Raw genomic sequence first — 18,810 nt, forward strand, 5'->3', positions numbered from 1 at the left:
TATGTTCTATATATTTTTGTATATATTAAGAGAAGAAAGTATACAAACTTTATTTGCTATATATTTTTAAAATATAGATTAAATATTTTATATAATATTTATAAGTAAAAAATAAATATATATTTATAAATATTTTTGTAAATATTTCTCAATATTTTTATAAATATTTTTATGATATTTGTGAATCTTTATGATCTGTTAAATCTAAGTAATATAATAAAATCATAAAAATAATCATAAAAATATTTATAAAATCTTTTGATAAATATTTATAAAATATTCAAATAATCATTATAAACTCTTTATACATATTTTATAAATATTGTGTGCTGTGTGGGAGCGTCCAAAGCGAAAGCACTATATCAGAACACACTTTATGATACTTCTAAAAAAATAGAAAGTGCAAGTAAAACGTGCAGCTTGCAGCTTTTGCGAGTTTGTTGTGATAAAAAAATATAAAAAGCATCGTATTCTGTTTTTTAAATCGCACATACGAGAAATGAGATAACTTCGAATGGAACTCTCGAAGCGTCATCAATTAATTTGTAGCTCATCTCCCAATTGATATAAAAGAGTATTTATGTTTTATTATCTTCACAAAATTTTTTGTTCTTAAATGGAATATCTAACCTCACATATAAGGACAATGCATTTACGATGACCAATGTTTTTGGCTGTGGTGAAGGTGTGTATGTACAAGCAAATTTTCTTACTTTTAACCTTACTGCTGATCTTGCTGCTGATTACAAGGCAATTTTATAAAAATGTCCTGAATTAAAAATCACTTTGGCTAAATTATCAACTTAACACTTAAAGGTCATGATGATGTATGAGTCATTTTCACACTATTGATATTTTAACAATTAAATATCCCGAGGGTTTTAATCAATAAAAAGATATTTAAAATTTATTTTTATTTTTCGCTGTACATAATTATTTTCCATAGAGATATCAAGGAATATATATATATATAATTTAATATATAAATTTTTGTAAATGTTTTTTAGCACTTTGAGACAACTAAAACTGCGACCAAATATTATGATCCATATGTGATCAGGAACAGAATAAAAAACATGTGACAAGGGTTAACTATTATCCAGATAGCAAAATACTTTAGCAGTAGATCAGCAAATTCATTTACGACTTTACATCAGATTTCAACGTCCTGGATCTTTATTAAATTTAATTTCTGGCAGTATAACTTGTTGATATAGTATGACAGAAAAATTGTAGCAAAAATCAAGAATTGTTTGCTATGTTGTAACAATAGATATATAGCAAATATTTAGCGAAATGTGCCATATCGAACATTGAGGGCAGAAATGCAAGCAGCAATCAAACACAGTGCGAACAAAGAGCAAAAACATGGCAGGAATGTGTGTAGCAATTTATCATATCAAGTCAACTGATGGCAAAAATTTAACAGAAATTGTGTACAGAAAAAACATTAAAGATAGATATAGAACATATCTGATAATTCACGTAGTCAACTGTTCGTAATCCCAGGTAATATTGCATAAATGTTAGCGTAATAAAATCATAAGTTACTTGCAATTTTCCATTCATAAATATATCGCGTAACACTTAACATGTGGTATTACACTTTATATAGTTATATTCTATATAAATAAATAATTGATATATAGCTAAATATAACTAATAAAATAATTAGATTGCAATATAAATAATTTATTTATTAATAATTCGTAAAATTCAAGATTTATATGGGAACTAAACTATTATTTTGCAAGTTTCAATTGGCAAATGAACACTTTTACATTGATTTATCCAGTTTTCAAATAATTACTTTAATATTTTGAATTTTGTATTAAAATTGTATCATAGAAATTAAGCTGATAATTTTATAAGTAACTGAGGACTTAGTCCTTAGTAATATTTATGTAATAATATCTGTAATATTTAAGTTATGCTAGAAGTCATGATGCATTTTTGCCATGTTTTTACTGTTATAACATGATAATACAATATGCTTAATTTTTGCTGTCTCTTTGCTGTCAATTTTAGACAGCAAATCTTGCTCGATATTTGCTGTCACATTTTGACAGCAGACAATAGATGATTTTTATTGCATTTTTGCTTTACATTGCATTAGTAGTTTATGATAGTAAAAAGTAAGCAATTACGAATGCAATAAATAGGAATCTGCTGTAAAGTCATCATTGGATTATACTGATATGATGCTGCATTTGTTATTTGGATATATGGATATATGGATATTTAAATTATTATTATTTATGGATAATATTTTATATTATTTATGGATAATTTTCAGATATTTGGATATTTAAATTAAAATGTTGTTTCAATTAGTTTTATGTTATAAAAGTATATAAAATTAATATATAATTAAAAAAAAATGAATTATCTGAAGAAATGCAGTGTTTCCTTATTCCTTTAGCAATCAAATTCGCAATTGATCTTATGGCAGAATTAAAGTTTATTACGAATGGATTACAAGTATATATAAGTTTCATAATGTAGCTTTTTACTGTTCCTAAGAAAAGAGCTAAGAGAAAAGCTTTTTAAGCTTAATAGATAGCGCTACAAAATAAAATTAATTAAAATGCTATGCAAGAAATAATACATTTTTATTTTTAATTATTGTTAATTGTAAAAGTTATATTAGACATACTTTTTGGATCTATCTTTATATATATATTGTATAATATACATATAATAATCAAGTTATAATACACACATATATTTTTAATTATTATTATAATACACACACACACACACACACATCTTTTTTATTTTTTTTACTTTTTTTTCATTGCTTCTTTCCTTTTTTCCTTCTCTTTCGCTTTTTTTTTCTTTATCTCTTTTCCTCTCTCTCCATTACTCTTTTTCTATATTATTATAATTATTATAATAATAATATAATAATATTATTATTATAATTATTATAATTATTTTTTCATCAATTGCATTTTATTTTAATTGTCTTTATGAATTGTATCGACTCTAATATGTCAAATCAAATATAATGCACATAGAATCTTATATAATAACATATTTGTTTATAGAAGATTGTAAAGTTTTTAAATGTAAAACAAAAAAGACAATATTTTCTTATAATAGGAACCCAAATTATTGATTGAAGAGCTATTGGAAATTCGATTTTAAGTATTCATGAGGTTCGATAATTTAATATATATTAACTCTATTATATAATGTATACATTTACACAATACAACATGCAAACACATATAATTTATACGATCATTTACTTCTGATGTTATAATTTTTTTTTATCTAACTTCAATGAAAGATTCGAATTTCTAATAATTCTTCTTAGTTCTAATAATAAAATCATTGTAATAATATTATTGATAATAGCAAGAAATTATGTGATAAGATAAACAGAATCATATATATCACCATTTACATTTGAATCTTTAAAAAAAAAAAAAAAAAAACTAAAAAAAGGGGCGAAGGTCTCAAAATGTTTTCATACAAACGTTCAATATAATAACATAATAAATAATAAATAATAATTATATATTATAATATATATTAATTTTTTTTTCTTTGGACATCCCAGTTTAATTTACAATCTGCTTATGACATTTAAAATCTTATGATAAAATCTTAGTAACATATAAGATATGAATTCAATGACACATCTTTTGATTATTCTGTGTGTATGTATAAATAAATATACATGAATTTTTATGACTGCTGGCTACTTAATATGAGCTAACAATTGGCTAGGTCACTTGGTATATTTTGTTTGAGTCTTCGCACTCCTCTTAGTTTTTCCATTAAATTTTCCACAAGGATATTTTAATGGGCCGTCAGTCGATTGCGATAATTGATATTGTATTTTTTAATTTCCTCTTTAATGCTAGGTACCTGTAGATCTTGATGTATGGCCTCGTTCGTCATAAATCATGGGGCTTTTAAGCATAACACTTTAGATTGAAGTTGCTGTAGGATTTTTGTAGAAGTAGATCTTTGTTCAATAAAAACTGAATTTCATAAATAATTTCTTTGTTATGTTAATTACTCTTAAGATCGGCAAAGAAAAGGAGTGGCGTTTTGGTTACCCCCCCCCCTCCCTCCCCTCCAATGCCTGTGTTTGTTAAGTTTAAGTTTATAACATTATGATTATATTCCTTTATTTGTACTTTCAATAGGTCTAGGTCAGATGGTTTAAAGAGATAGGTCAGAACTGTGGATATTTTTTATTTCTAGCTTGTATTTTGAGCTTTTTCTTTGCTTATTATTCTTAGGTTATAGCTTTCTTTTGAAAGTTTTTCTAAGTCAACGAGTGCCAACGAGTTAATATCATCAACTTCTGCAATATCGGTGGTTTTTCCTTTACTTCAGTTCTGAAGCTGCGAAGATGAGTTTTGATGTTCATAGTCTTCGTTGTCCAATAGTCTAAATCCAGAGTTGGGAACGTTACTCTATAAAAGTAACGCGATACCGTTACTGTTAGTTAAAAAAGTAACGATTCGTTATTTTCTATAGTCACAGTTAGAACAGAAAAATATATCTCTCTTTGTCGATTCTCCTTGCATGCGCCATGACTTTTTCATTAGTATAAGCCTATGCTTTTAGCGCTTTCATATCGAAATAATTTTATTCAATATCAAGAATAATGCGCGTGATCAGCGCGCAATTTATTGAATAAATATAAGATAATAGAAAATCAAAAAGTAATGATAAAAGTAACGACTAATTCGTTACCGTTACTGTAAAAAGGTAATGACGTTACCGTTATCGTTACAGACAAAAAAAAGTAACGATCGTTACCGAAAAAAAGTAACTGTAACGGTAACGATGTTACAAGTAACGCGTTACTTCCCAACCCTGATTAAATCTGTTGGATGTTGCAACAGATGGGTTCAACCAATAATCCATTTTTGCTTGTTTTCGTATGTACAATCTCCTTCCTTTGGGCTATTACGTTGTCGTTTTTTTTATTGTTTTGTTTCATCTCTTTTCGGTATGTTGTTGATTTTCCAGTAATTCATCACTTTTGTTGATATCAGCATTGTTTTTGAGGACTTAGCAATAGTTGTTATATTAAAAAGCTCCTCAATCATCTCTATTTTTTTTGCTTGTAATGATTGTCTCTTCTCTCAAAATTCATAGGGTCTACTTCCAAGAAGGCGTTTGCAAGGGGGAGGGAGGGCAAGGAGGGGCACATGCCGCTCCTCCTTGTCCCCCTAATTTTATTGTAATAATTGTATATAATTATAATGAGTTTATATAAAATTGTATAAAATATTTTTTTGTAAAAGACGATAGGAAAAGATATTTAGATAGGAATATTAAAATGACTCGCCCTGTATGTAGAACTTTTATGTAAATCTGTGCAAAATTTGTTTTAACAAAAAATTTTTTTTTTTTATTAGATCTGAAAAAGAGTGAAAAAATTTATGAGTTTTAAAATTTATTTTACTGCAGAGTATTTATCTTATTTTATAGGTATTAACAGTGAGGACAGTAATAATGGACAGTCTATTTACCCAAAATGTTCTCGATGAGGCAGAAGATATACCGCAAACAGACGAACCTGTTTGGATTCTTGGCAAGAAATACAATGCTTTAAAAGGTCTAATAAATGATCAAAGTGTATATGTTTCCGTTGAAGTGGATTGTAAGATATTATATTTTAGAGCTCGATATGATACGTAGAGACATCCGATCCATGCTATGGTTTACTTATCGCAAAGGTTTTATTCCCATCGGCGGTTGTAGTTCCACATTTACATCTGACAAAGGTTGGGGCTGTATGTTAAGATGCGGTCAAATGGTTCTTGCCCAAGCTTTAATTACATTACATTTAGGTATGTAATTATGACATTTTAATAATATATATATGAGGATAGGATGAAAAGTTCATGAGTTAGAATACAAAAATGATTGTTTTATATTTAGATATTTTTATTTTTTAATATAATTCCCTTTTAGTTCAATACATTTTGACTAACGATAATTCGACTTATTAATATTACCGTAGTAATGATTTTTATTTGTCTTTCATTTCTTGACAAGTTCATTTTGCTTTGTTTAAATTTATTAATCTATTTATGAACAACTATATATGATAGACAGATTCACATTTAATGCAACTTACACATCATAATTTTTTTTTTATTTTTTTTACAGGGTTTTTAATGATAACGACTTTAAAAATTTTTGATTAAATTTTTTTTAAGCTGTACTTGTTTATGAGAGAAAAACTTGTTTATCAGAAAAAAAATTTATCATATGAAATCTCACGTTTAATTATATGAAGAATGAATTATCAAAATTATATAAACATCTTCCTGATTCGCATGATTTCTATATGTGAACACCATACGAACTTTTTATTCTATTCTCATACATAATAATAAATAGATAGATTTTTTATTTGATCCTCTAGAGTTACAAAACAACTACATGTATGTTTCACATACACTTTCATTACCTAATTATTCATCTATAACATAATCTATAACATAATCTGCAAGTATTTAGCTTCCACTAAACTTAATTATCCTCCGCTCGCCATCACATACACATCTCCTTGATGAAAAACAAACAAATAAGAACCTTATATCTAATTCCTTATCAACTATATCTTAACAACGAATTTAAACTAACATAAATTCTGAACTTATCTGTACGCTCTTTGTTTCCTTCAGAACTAATTATCTATTCATTACTCTTAATACTTAAAGATTACAATATTTTTTATTCATCATTGTCATTGTCTCCTGTGTTGGTAGTAAGATATTAAAAAATTTCATCATAAATTTATAATAAAAATAATTATAATAATCATAATTATAATTTACAAAAGGTAATATTTTCGGGATGTTATTCTTTCACTCACGCAAATATCAAGGGCGATTTTTACAATAAAGTGGAATATTCTCCGTTTTACATTCATTAGAAAGCTTATATAAAAACCTACAAAATGGCTATCTCAATTTATTTTTCATAATTTTGGAATGTTATCCTTTTTCCACTCACCCAATTTATATTCTTTTTAAGAGAGTAATTTATATTCTCTTTAGAAAAATAAATTATGCCAAGCTTTATGAAAAGGTCTTATGAAAAGCTTCTTGTTTTATTATATAATTTATGATTATTTAATAGGAAAAAGAGGAAGGAAAGGAGAGAAAAATGGAAGGAGGGAGGGAGAGAAGGGAGGGAAGAAAGAAAGGGTGAATGAGAAAGGGAAAAAAAAGGGAAAAAGGGGGCAAAAGGAAGGAAGAAAAATTTTCAATTAAAAAGGGATATTTTTAACCCATACAAACTTATTGGTTCAGTATATTAATCTTGCGTGCATTAAACAAATAAAATTACTCATATTGTTTTATTTAATGGGATTTTAATGGGATTTTTTAATGGGAATGTATTAATAATTGCTAAAAGATTTATTAATATATGATATAAAATTACTAAAAGAATTATTCAGATTTACAAATAGATATATCATCAATTTTTTTAATTTTTTCTCAGAAACTCGTATGAAGAAATTTTAGTTTATATTTTTGATATATTTTTTATATATGTTATTTTTCCTTCTATCTTGTATTGTAATAATTATACATATAACATATGTATGTACCTATATAAAAAGATTTCCATAAATATTATAACATTTCATATTTATGATTTACAGGTAAAGATTGGCAATGGATGCCAGAAACAAAAAATAGCACGTATCTGAAAATTTTAAGTCGTTTTGAAGATAAAAGAGCTGCTGCTTTTTCCATTCATCAAATTGCATTAATGGGTGCGTCGGAAGGAAAGGAAGTTGGACAATGGTTTGGTCCTAATACCATTGCACAAGTATTAAGGTATGGAATATAACGAATATATTGAAGGAATTTTAATTCAATTAAATGTTAATTTATTTAAACAAACACATTTTTAACAAAATATGATTTAAAAGATTGTTGTACTCTTATAATACAAATTTCTTATAAAGGAATATGAGGGAAAATATATGAATCTGTGTCTAGCTGGCCTTTTCATCACGGCAAAATAAAAAAAAAAAACGAATACGATAGAATTAGAAGTTTATTTAAGAGTTTTTAAACTACAAGTTAAAAATTTTGGGCTCGTTTTTCAAAACAAATTTTTTTTTATGAGAGAGAAGGGAGTTAGTTTGAGATAAAAGTTCATTCAGCTCTCTTTAAAAATTAAAATACAAAATTTGATTTTATAATAAATCATAAAAGCTGCTTAAGAGCTTTTAAATCTATACAATTTAAATTTTTGAGCTGCAATCTCTTGCAGGAAAACACAATATTGATATTTACTAATAAGAAAACCTTATAAACGGAAATTCTGATTTTGATGAAACTTTATAGACATGTAGGGGGGATCAATAGATAAATTTAGGAATGTTCATTTGCTACTCAAAAACTTCTAAGTTCTAAGAAGTGAAAACACCCTTCATATGTAGAGCAGCTTTTTGCTTTTCTCGATATATCTCGAAAACTATTCGAGATATCAAAAAATGTTTTAGTTAAAAGTTTTATGGCAAAAACAACTCTATTTAATTACTTAAATAAAAGTTTAAAAAAAAATTATTTTTTAAAAAAATTAAAAAAATAATTTTAAAAAATTTTTTATTAATGTAATTAAATAGAGGTGCTTTTACCGTAAAACTTACCATAAAACTTTTATATAAAACTCGAATAGTTTTTTAGATATATTGAGAAAAGCAAAAAGCCGCTCTACATATAAGGGATGTTTTCATCCCTTAGAACCGTCTTTGGATAGCAATTGAAAATTTCTAAATATATTTCATATATTGACCTTCTCCTTCTACATGTTCGTAAAGTTTCAACAAAATCAGAATTTCCGGGCTTGCGAGGTTCCCTGGGAAGACATTGATAGATATTTATTGTTTATTACATTTATAAAGATAAGTTCTTTATATAAGTTACTTTTCAAATAATGGATTAATTATTTTTGTATTATTATTTGGTTTATCTTTTATACTTTTTGAGAAATATATGATTTTCTTGTAAAGTATATAACTATAAAAATATATAGCTATAAGTATATTGTTATATAATATTATAATTACATTCTGTACAACTTATAGGTTTATAAATACAAATAAACACAATTTAATATGAAAAACATTAAAGATTAAAAAATTTTTAAAAGGATAAAGACATCTTGCCAAAATTTTAAAATTTTGATGAAACTATAATATATAATATACACATATATAGGTGAACAAATTTAGAAATTTTTAGTTGGCGCTAAAACTATTATAATATAAATTATAATATAATTTAAAGAATTATAAGTACATTCATAAAGTATCTTTATTTTATGGTATTATCAAAAATACCTTTATTTTATGGTATAATAATGCAACAGCTATTCTTTTATGAGATGTATAAGAGATGCAAAAAATAAATACTTGAAAAAAATTATTTTTTAAAAAATTGTATTAATATCATTAAATAGAAGTATTCTTACGATGAAAGTTTACATGCACCTAGGAGGTAAATAAATAAATTTAGAAATTTTTGGTTGCTGCTCAAAAACGATTCTAAAGAGAGAAAACACCCTTCACTCATATGTAGGACCTCTTTGCTTTCCTCAACCACATTAATAACATTTTGTGAAAATAATTTTTTCCAAAGAATTCTGAAAAATTAATTTTTTAAAATTTCGTTAATGTGATTAAATAGAGATGTTTTTGCCATGAAAGTTTGTATAAAATATTTTTTGATATCTCGAACAATCCGAGATATATTGAGAAAGGAAAAAAAAACACTATATATGATAAGTAGTTTTACCCTTTAGAACCCTTTAGAAAGGGTTTTACCCTTTTTCGTTCGAGCAGCAATTAAAAATTTTAATTCGTTTCTTTTTAATTCGTTTATTTATCTCTCTCTACATGTGTAAACTTTTTTCATTAAACTAAAAATTTTAAGATTTTTGAGATTCTCTTCAATTTCTTAGATTTTTTCTATGAATTATACATACATATGTATTACAAAATATAAATTTTTTTTCTTATAATTTTGTTCTTTGGTTGAAAATATTGATATTTAAAAATATTGAAATTTTGTTTTTTAGTTTTTTCTGTTTTTTGCAAGTAATACGAAAAATCGATTTGCTTTTAACTTAGTTTTATAGAATTGTGCATTTTACATATTTTATTTCAATAAACTTTTATAATAATTTTAACTTTTTATTATTTATAATTTTTTCAGAAAATTAGTCGTATATGATGAATGGAGCTCCATTATTATACATGTTGCACTAGACAATACACTAATAATTAATGATATTTGTAAGTATATAATTATATTAAATTATAATAAATCTTTTTTCCAGTTACAGCAAATAAGTAATAATAATAAATTATAATAAAATATAATAAAAGAAGAATTAGAATTAATCAAGTAAGAAAAAATTAGTTAAGCACATTAATATATCACATATTTAATATGTTGATCTTATGTATTTAAAATGTTTTCAAAGAATACACGCACACACACATACACAAAAATAAATTAGGAAATGTGTGCGTGTGCGCGTGTGTGTGTGTAAGATCAAAAAAAATTATGTTTTATTTATTCATCAATTATACTATATATACATTTTCTAATTTATATCTTATATTTTGTTCGATTTTTCTTAAAAAGGAAATCATAAAAAAAAATTAAAATATACACACAACTAGTATATTAATATATGTATTATTAGTTAATTGATCAATGACTGAATCATTTTTGTCGTGTTTGATCATATATTTTATGTGTGGGTATTGTAATATATGGATTTGCAGTGAGACAATGCAAAGTAGAAGGCGGTATGACACCTGAAATAGATGGAGAAATACCTCTAAAGGCACCTAGCCAATGGAAACCTTTGTTATTATTAATCCCATTGCGCCTTGGACTTAGTGAGATCAATCCTGTATACATTAATGGACTTAAGGTAACATGGAAATTGTTATGTATTGAATATTGAATTTAATTGTTAATTTTTTATATAATAAAGATACATGAAAATGTTTTATTACATATTATTAATGCATACAATTTAGTTTGAAATGTAAATTGTAAATTTATAGAAACATTTTTTTCAGACATCATTCAAAATTGCACAATCCTTGGGAGTGATTGGAGGAAAACCCAATCTTGCTTTATATTTCATAGGCTGTGTGGGTTTGTACACTTTTAATAAATATAATAACAATTTAAGTTTACATGAAACATATGTAGCGTCCTAAAAATATAAAAACACAAACGATGCTGATTAATAATTTTGTTTTGTGTTAATAATTTCTTTTTGTTTAATAATTTCTCTTCCTTAAACATCGCAGAAAAAAAATGTTTTAAAACTTTTCTACATATTTTTCATTCAGAAATAACGCTATATAATTTGCGGCCATCAATTATGATGCATCTTGTATATTAAAATATAGTACAAATTGTGTGTGTGTGGTAAAAATATAGTACAAATTATGTGTGTGTGTGATAAAACGGTAAAAATAAGAATTTATTTTGTTCTAATATATTAAGAATACGGAGCTTTCTTTCTCTCATACTACTATTGATAAATATAACTAATTATTGAATAAGTAATTTAATTACATCAGGTGCATGCTTATTATATAGACAATTTTAAATTTATTCTATATGATTTATTCTATTATAATTTTATAAATGTAAAGTTAATAATTACGTGTTTTAATAAATGTAAAAATTAATTTTTAGGGGATGAAGTGATTTATTTGGATCCTCATACTACACAAAAATCAGGTAGTATTGAAGACAAGATGAATGAAGAAGAAATTGAAATGGATTCTACATATCACTGTAAATCAGCTAGTCGTATTCCTATTACAAGCATGGATCCTTCTGTGGCGCTTGTTAGTATAGTTGTTTATTTTTATTTTTTATTAAAGTTTGATAGAAAATATTTAAAATTATGGGTACTAATATAACACACAGAATCATCAATATTCTATAGACAAAAAAATATTTAGACGAAGCAGTATTGCAAAAAGATCTGAAAGGAGATATATGTTGGTTAAATTCGCGCGTTTTAGATTCGTTTTACTTGTAGGGACAAGAGTTTTAACATACAAATTCAGGAATTTGTTAGTAAATAGAGAAAGATAGATAGATATTTATTTTTGCTTTTAACACTTACAATATAATATTGTTATACTTGTAAAATTTATATATTACATAACAATTCTTTTTACTTTCAATAATCTTTATATAATAATTTGACTTAATAGTTAATAATTGTATCACTTTTATTTTTCTGTTATTTTGAAAATTACATTTATATTATTATTAATAATTAATCTGTTTTACATTTCAGTGCTTCTTCTGCACTACAGAAAAGGAATTTAAATCTTTATGTAAGTCAATGCAAGAAGAATTAATTTTGCCCGAGAAGCAACCATTGTTTGAGCTCTGCAAAGAACGTTTGGCACATTGGTCACCAACAGATGATGTTGCTTCTGAGGCAATAGCAGCTTCTAGTCGTACGTATTTAATTACTATACAAACAATTTGTGTTTCGACATAATTTGAATTTTATATCAATTTGATACGAAGAAATGTATGGATGTAGGAATGTACGCATGTGTGCGCGCGCGAATTTAAGATATATATATGTGTACATATGTCCTTTCTTCATCGAACAGTGTCTGGGTCTTTTCTGACCTAGAAAAGAACTATTTGGTATTTGCGATGCGCGTCATTTGTTTTTAGTAGAATTGAACGATTCAAATACGAATGCGTTGCGAAAACATATATCTTCTAACAGTGTTCAATGTTATATTGGAAAAGAATGACGTATTTCTTATTATGGGCGTGAAAGAAAGTACTCATAGTTACGTTGAAATTTTTATTTGCTTGTATAAAACTTTCTTTGATATTGGTTACATTCCATTCTTCTTCTTTTTTCTTGAATGACAAATATGTTATATGTGGCAAATATTATACTATATAAATATTAAAGGAAAATCTTCTAATAGTCAACACCTTGCTTCTGATGAGATGAAAGCATTTCGCACACAGATGAACTTTATAGTGATGGACATTTTTATGTGAACTATATTTTTTCTTGAAAATTTATTTGAATTTGGATTTTCATTTGAATGGGCTTTTTCTTTTATTGTTCTCTTCCAGTTGCTGACATCCTCGGTAGACATTACTTTTTTATACAACGGTTCATCAAACTTATCTATATCTGTTTCATAGCAGATTGGTGGCTTAAGCATATTTTTGTCTCCTAAGATCCTTGTCCTGAACTTCTTCTTCACTTGCTCAAGAATGTAAATAAATGCTTCTGATCTGAACTTTGATGTGTGCTTGATGATGTATGCTTCTTGTTCATCCAGGTTTTATAAGGTGTCATGCATTTCTCGTGCATTGCTCGTAGTCGGTGTCCGATTCAGGATATAACATGCTGTATTTGTAAATGTGATAATATATAATATAATAAATAATATAATAAATGATTTTATATCCTTTAAAATGGAATGTATGATAATAGATGTTAATTGAAAAGTTAGATAAAATCAATTTTTTTTTATTGCAAAAAAGTTAAATATTAGAAGAGTTATTTAGACAAGAGATGATTTATTATATAAATGTAATTCTCTGTGCAGTTGTGGACTTTGAGCATGTTGAGCGTCAATATGATACGTCTGATGAAGACTTTGAACTGCTTGGTTGACGTCCACCTAAACTACCTAATATTGCAACAAATATGTGAGATAACAATTGATTATTATATGTAGTATAACGATAGTATTTTTAAAGTCAATTTGTATTTTTGACTACCGTCATGCGAAACTTCGTATATGCGCGCGCGCGAGTGTGTATATAGTATATTTTAAACTTATTGCATTATCCGCTAATAACAAATTCCTGAAATCATTTTGGAGACAAAAATCTTATAGTTAACTCGGTCATTTGCATTACATCACACTAGTGCATATTAAAAGCTGCTATTTATGAAGTATCTAAATGCAATGATATAACACTGATGATGAAATAATAATGTATATATATAATATATGTGTGTGTGTGTGTGTGTTCTGTTAAATAAAATGGCAATGTATCATGATTGGATTTTAATTATTTAAAATATTTATATTCTTTTTTATTTAGATAACTTCACATGTATAGCAGTCTTTAATATGCACTAATGCGTTGTAGTGCGGGTAACCAAATTTGCTATTAATACAAAAATATTAAAGCTAATACATAGAAATAATACATAGAAAGTAGATGATTTGATTTTTAATAACAAAAGATGAAGATAGGCTGGAAGCGATAATGGAAAGATTAGAAAAATATAAAAAAATCTTAAAATTAATTTGAAGAAGATATAAAAAGATGGTGATATTTAGAAAGAAAGGTGGAAAGAAGAAAAGAGTAAGCTAAAATTTTGGGATGGAAAAGACATAGAGGAAGTGAGATAAATGAGATATCTTGAATATATATTTTTTAATCAAACAAAAAACAAACATATAAGAAACAAACTAAGAAAAGAAATAGCGAGATAAATATGAATTACAGAAAAAAGAATGCTTGGAAAAGATGTAAAGAAAATGTTACAATTTTTTTTACCTTTGAATGATATTCAGATATGGAGCGAAAACATGGGGATGAAGAAAAAGAGAAGGAATAGAAAGGATAAAGGAAAAATATAAGATAGAGTTTGGAGAATATCAAGATATATGATAAGGGAGGAAATATACATAGAGATAAGTTACAAAATAAAGCAAGAAAAAAGGAATTTGCTAATATGAAATTAGAATTTAGAAAAGATATTAGCACAAAAGCTGGAGAATTTGAAACTAAATATAAAAAAGGTTGTAAACAGATGGACATTTAACAAGATAAGAGATGGAAGAAATGAAATTTTTCAAAGAAAAAGATATATGTAGGATATAAGGAGAGCATGAAGAAAAGAGAAGAAGAAATTCAGCATATGAGAATATTCTCCCTCTTATCTTCTTCTACAATTTCCTTTTCATATTTTATATCATCTCATCCAGAGCTCATACTCTGGATGAGATAAATAAAACATGAAAAGGAAAATGCAGCAGAAGGAGAAATAGAAAAAAAAATTGAAAAATTGAAATATGATAGATGACTTGGGAGGATAAAGAGAATACTGCAGATAAGATGGAAGAAAATTGCAATTTAAAGATTAAGAAATGAGATGAAGAAATGATGGAGAAATGAATTGGGAAGAAGAGAAAAGCAAATGTATAGAGTATGTGAAGAGAAAGGAAAGGGAAATATGTGAGAAAGAGATACAGAATGGAGGAAGAAAGGAAATGATAAGAATTTTAGCAGAAATATTGATAAAAAAATAGTAAGAAAAAATAGTAGGATAGAAGAAAAATGAAAGAAATGGATAGAAGAAAGGAAGTGAAAAAAAGATAAAGAAAACATAGAGAACACAGTAGGAAAGAAAATTTACGTAACTGTGCAACTATTTTGCACAAGTACACCATGATTGAACAATGTCGCTCTATAGTGGGGGGATGGAGGAATTTATATAAATTTACTATAATTTTTTTTTTTCAAGAATTTTCCGCAATTTTAGCATTCTTGAGGCAAAAAAAACTTGGAGGCTTTACTTACAAGTAGGAGTAAAGAAAGAAAAGCTAACGTATATATGATGGATGTAATAACGAAAAAAATAAATAGATATAAAAATAGAAGAAGAAAATAGAAATGAATATTTAAGTATAGCTGTAAGGTAGATTGTGAGCAAAAATTATAACTTTTAGGGAATTAAGAAATATCATTATCTATAAATGGGAAAATGTTTGAAAAGTATCAATCAGTTCGTCTAAACTCGTATTTTTACAGGCACGATATATTATACAGTGAAGGTAATATTGATTCTATTAGACATATCGATTCACTTTCAAATGCTGATATAATTTTGCAATAATGATATTAAAATATTATTGTAAGGTTCTCTCAGTTTCCTGCGAATAAATAATTTGTTATGCGTGCTGATGATAAGAAACTTAACTTAAAAATATTACGGAATATTAATGTTAAAACACTTCAAACTGTCAGATATTATATGAAGTATATTATAGGCGAATAATATCTCTTATATTGCATAAAAAAGTTTATCAAATTATCGGCAGAAAGTAGAATATTCTAAAATATCATGCTACTTAATCTGCACACACACAATACGATGCTAGATTGGCAGCAGAAACCGAGCAGAATCTACATTTCCTAGACTTTTGGAAATGAAATAATAATGTAAATCTGTATTTAAAAACTTTTAATATTTGAGAGTGCCTTCATTTATCGCTCTGCGATGTACTTTATCTTATTCAAATTTCTGTTAGAAGTGGATATAAAGTTTGTAAGGCATGACTATTAATATAAAGTTTGAAAGCGTAGTAACTGTTTTTATCAGTGTAATTTCTGATTATATCTGAATCTAACAGAAGATTAAAAATATTAAACTGATTGGAATCGACAAGATAAATGGAAAACCATCCGTTTACTGCTTATTTGAAGGACAAATAGGAGTTTAATTTTCATATAAATTATATTTCGAATTTGATAAATTAAATTTATTTCTATAATTTAAAATATATACAGGGTGTCAAGTAAAGACCGTCCACTAAGTATGTTATTTCCTACCAAAAAATGAATCGAAAAGTGTTGTAGAAAAAAATGGTTCAGGACTTTTCGATTCATTTTTTGATAAAGAATACATTATATACTTAATAGGCGGCTTTTACGTGATATCCTATATATATATATATATATATATATATATATATATATATATATATAAATTATAGAAATAAATTTAATTTATCAAACTCAAGATATATACAGCTATTGCTTTGATATTTGGTATTAGATTTTTTTGTCTCCAAATGATCTCGAGAAATCTGTCATTAGCAGGTGATATGATAAATTTAGGACATTCTGTATGTATCCTGTGTATATATAAGTAATTTATATTTAAGAATATTGTACATATAAATTTAATATTTAGCTTCTTATGATATTATAGGCATCAAAAATTGCATACATTTATAAAGATATTTGTGATGCTGTGGTATGGATTATTTATCATTTTCAAGTATACTTGAGCATTGTAATTATTTCTAAAATAAAAATATGGTTTAATAAAAAAAATTACTTTAATATTTTTTAATATAAGAAGTTAACAACTTTAAAAAAATTTAACAATTAAACAGATTTTAAAAATCTATAAATATAAGAAAACAAAATTCTAAGAAATTAAAGAATATTTAAAGAAGTTGAAATCTGAAAAATAAAAAACACAAAACTATTAAATTTAATGATCTTGAACGATTCATCAATAATATTTTCTTTGAAACGTTACTCAACATTAAGATTTAAAAGATTAAGTATGTATTTTTTACAGAACTAATTTTTAAAAGAACTTTTTTAAATACAAAATATATTTTGTACTTAAATTGATGCATTGCTGTCTTTTTTTAAATAATCTTATAACGAGCCTTAATTATAAGTTTTATTTTAATAAACACAGTTATTATCACAGACTTCTATAGAAATCTGTGATTAATATTAATTTTATAATTGAAACAGGAGAAAAAAAGAGACAAAAGAGAGCAACATACTTATGATGTTTATCTTACATTTATTTTTCTTACATTTTTTTTCTTTATTATTTTCTTTTTTATTTTTTATAAATATGTATAACAATTATTTGATTTATTGTTAATATTTATAAGGAGTACGCAAATACCGCAGCAAATACACAAAATAATTTAATTGATAAAAGCGAAATTTTGTATTAAGTTTTTCATAAATGTATGTATGCACAATGAATTTATAATAAAAACATATATGATATGATAAATATATGGCTAGGGCATGAAAGTTCATAAAAATTCATGGCTTTTCTAAACAAATGTTAAAATGTTTTGAGACAATCTATGTATATCTCGCATATGTTATTATTTAATGCTAAATTTCCTTTTTCATTATTAATGTTTAAAATAATGCATCTTCGGTTATATATAAAATGAGGGGAGATCCCGTTTGTCTACATTCCCGATTGCCTACAGCTTTGTTTGCTACAACGTCTTGCCGACAGCTTCAATTGCCTACAGAGCGATTGTCTACAAGCATTATTATACACATATAAAAATTAAAAATATAAACGTACGTTTGTACACATGTCATTATTGTGCACATACACATTGTACACATGACATTATTGTGCACATACACATTGCTTTGCATTATAATACAATTAATTTTACACATAATTATTTAAAAAAAGTGTTAGTCGTCGGCAAACATCATACGAATGTGTACAATATGTATGCGCAATAATGTCATGTCTACAAAACGTTAATATGAATTTCTTATATTATGTGCACAATAATGACATGTGTACAAACGTACGTTCGTATTTTTAATTTTTATATGTGTACAATAATGCTTGTAGGCAAACGAGAATGTAGACAAATGAAGTCTCCCCTAAAATGATACACTATGAAATTTCTCGAACTTTCATATTTTATATATGAATATACTCAATTATTTTATAATAATTTTAATGAAATTAAATGACACATACGTGAATGCTGAGAATTTATGCTTTGTTGTATATATTATATAAAACTTCTGTACAATAAGATTATTTTTTTATCTGTTTTTTATTTGATTATATTAATTATATAAAAAAAATTGGAAATTAAATGTATCGATAATTGCAATCAAATAAAAATTATGTTCTTATCAATAATAGTACAAAAATTTATTTTTAGGTAAA

General features: G+C 25.7%; 1 protein-coding gene across 2 annotated transcripts; it reads left to right on the top strand.

Annotated features, from left to right (window-relative positions):
* The first annotated feature begins 378 nt into the window (after positions 1–378).
* Positions 379–15,207, top strand: LOC126850143 (cysteine protease ATG4B). 2 transcript variants are annotated; one of them, XM_050592847.1, is made up of 10 exons: positions 379–685; positions 5,464–5,590; positions 5,655–5,825; positions 7,655–7,832; positions 10,221–10,300; positions 10,799–10,950; positions 11,102–11,180; positions 11,733–11,887; positions 12,349–12,514; positions 13,646–15,207. In XM_050592847.1, exons 1-10 carry the CDS (start codon positions 665–667, stop codon positions 13,711–13,713), a joined length of 1,197 nt encoding a protein of 398 aa, XP_050448804.1. In that variant the 5' UTR covers positions 379–664; the 3' UTR covers positions 13,714–15,207. The 2 variants fall into 2 exon arrangements, with proteins under 2 accessions (XP_050448804.1, XP_050448805.1); XM_050592848.1 differs by lacking the exon at positions 379–685 and having other exon boundaries at positions 5,462–5,590; positions 5,674–5,825.
* Positions 15,208–18,810: the final 3,603 nt, after the last annotated feature.

The sequence above is a fragment of the Cataglyphis hispanica genome, chromosome 5 (assembly GCF_021464435.1).
Source record: "Cataglyphis hispanica isolate Lineage 1 chromosome 5, ULB_Chis1_1.0, whole genome shotgun sequence".
In the NCBI taxonomy this organism is placed as follows: Eukaryota; Metazoa; Arthropoda; class Insecta; order Hymenoptera; family Formicidae; genus Cataglyphis; species Cataglyphis hispanica.

Excerpts from the sequence above, each read along its gene's own strand:
- LOC126850143 (XM_050592847.1), top strand. The coding sequence starts at position 665 with ATGTTTTTGGCTGTGGTGAAG. Across the intron at positions 5,591-5,654 it reads GAAATACAATGCTTTAAAAG|AGCTCGATATGATACGTAGA; the intron begins GTCTAATAAATG and ends ATTATATTTTAG. Across the intron at positions 11,888-12,348 it reads TGGATCCTTCTGTGGCGCTT|TGCTTCTTCTGCACTACAGA; the intron begins GTTAGTATAGTT and ends TTTACATTTCAG.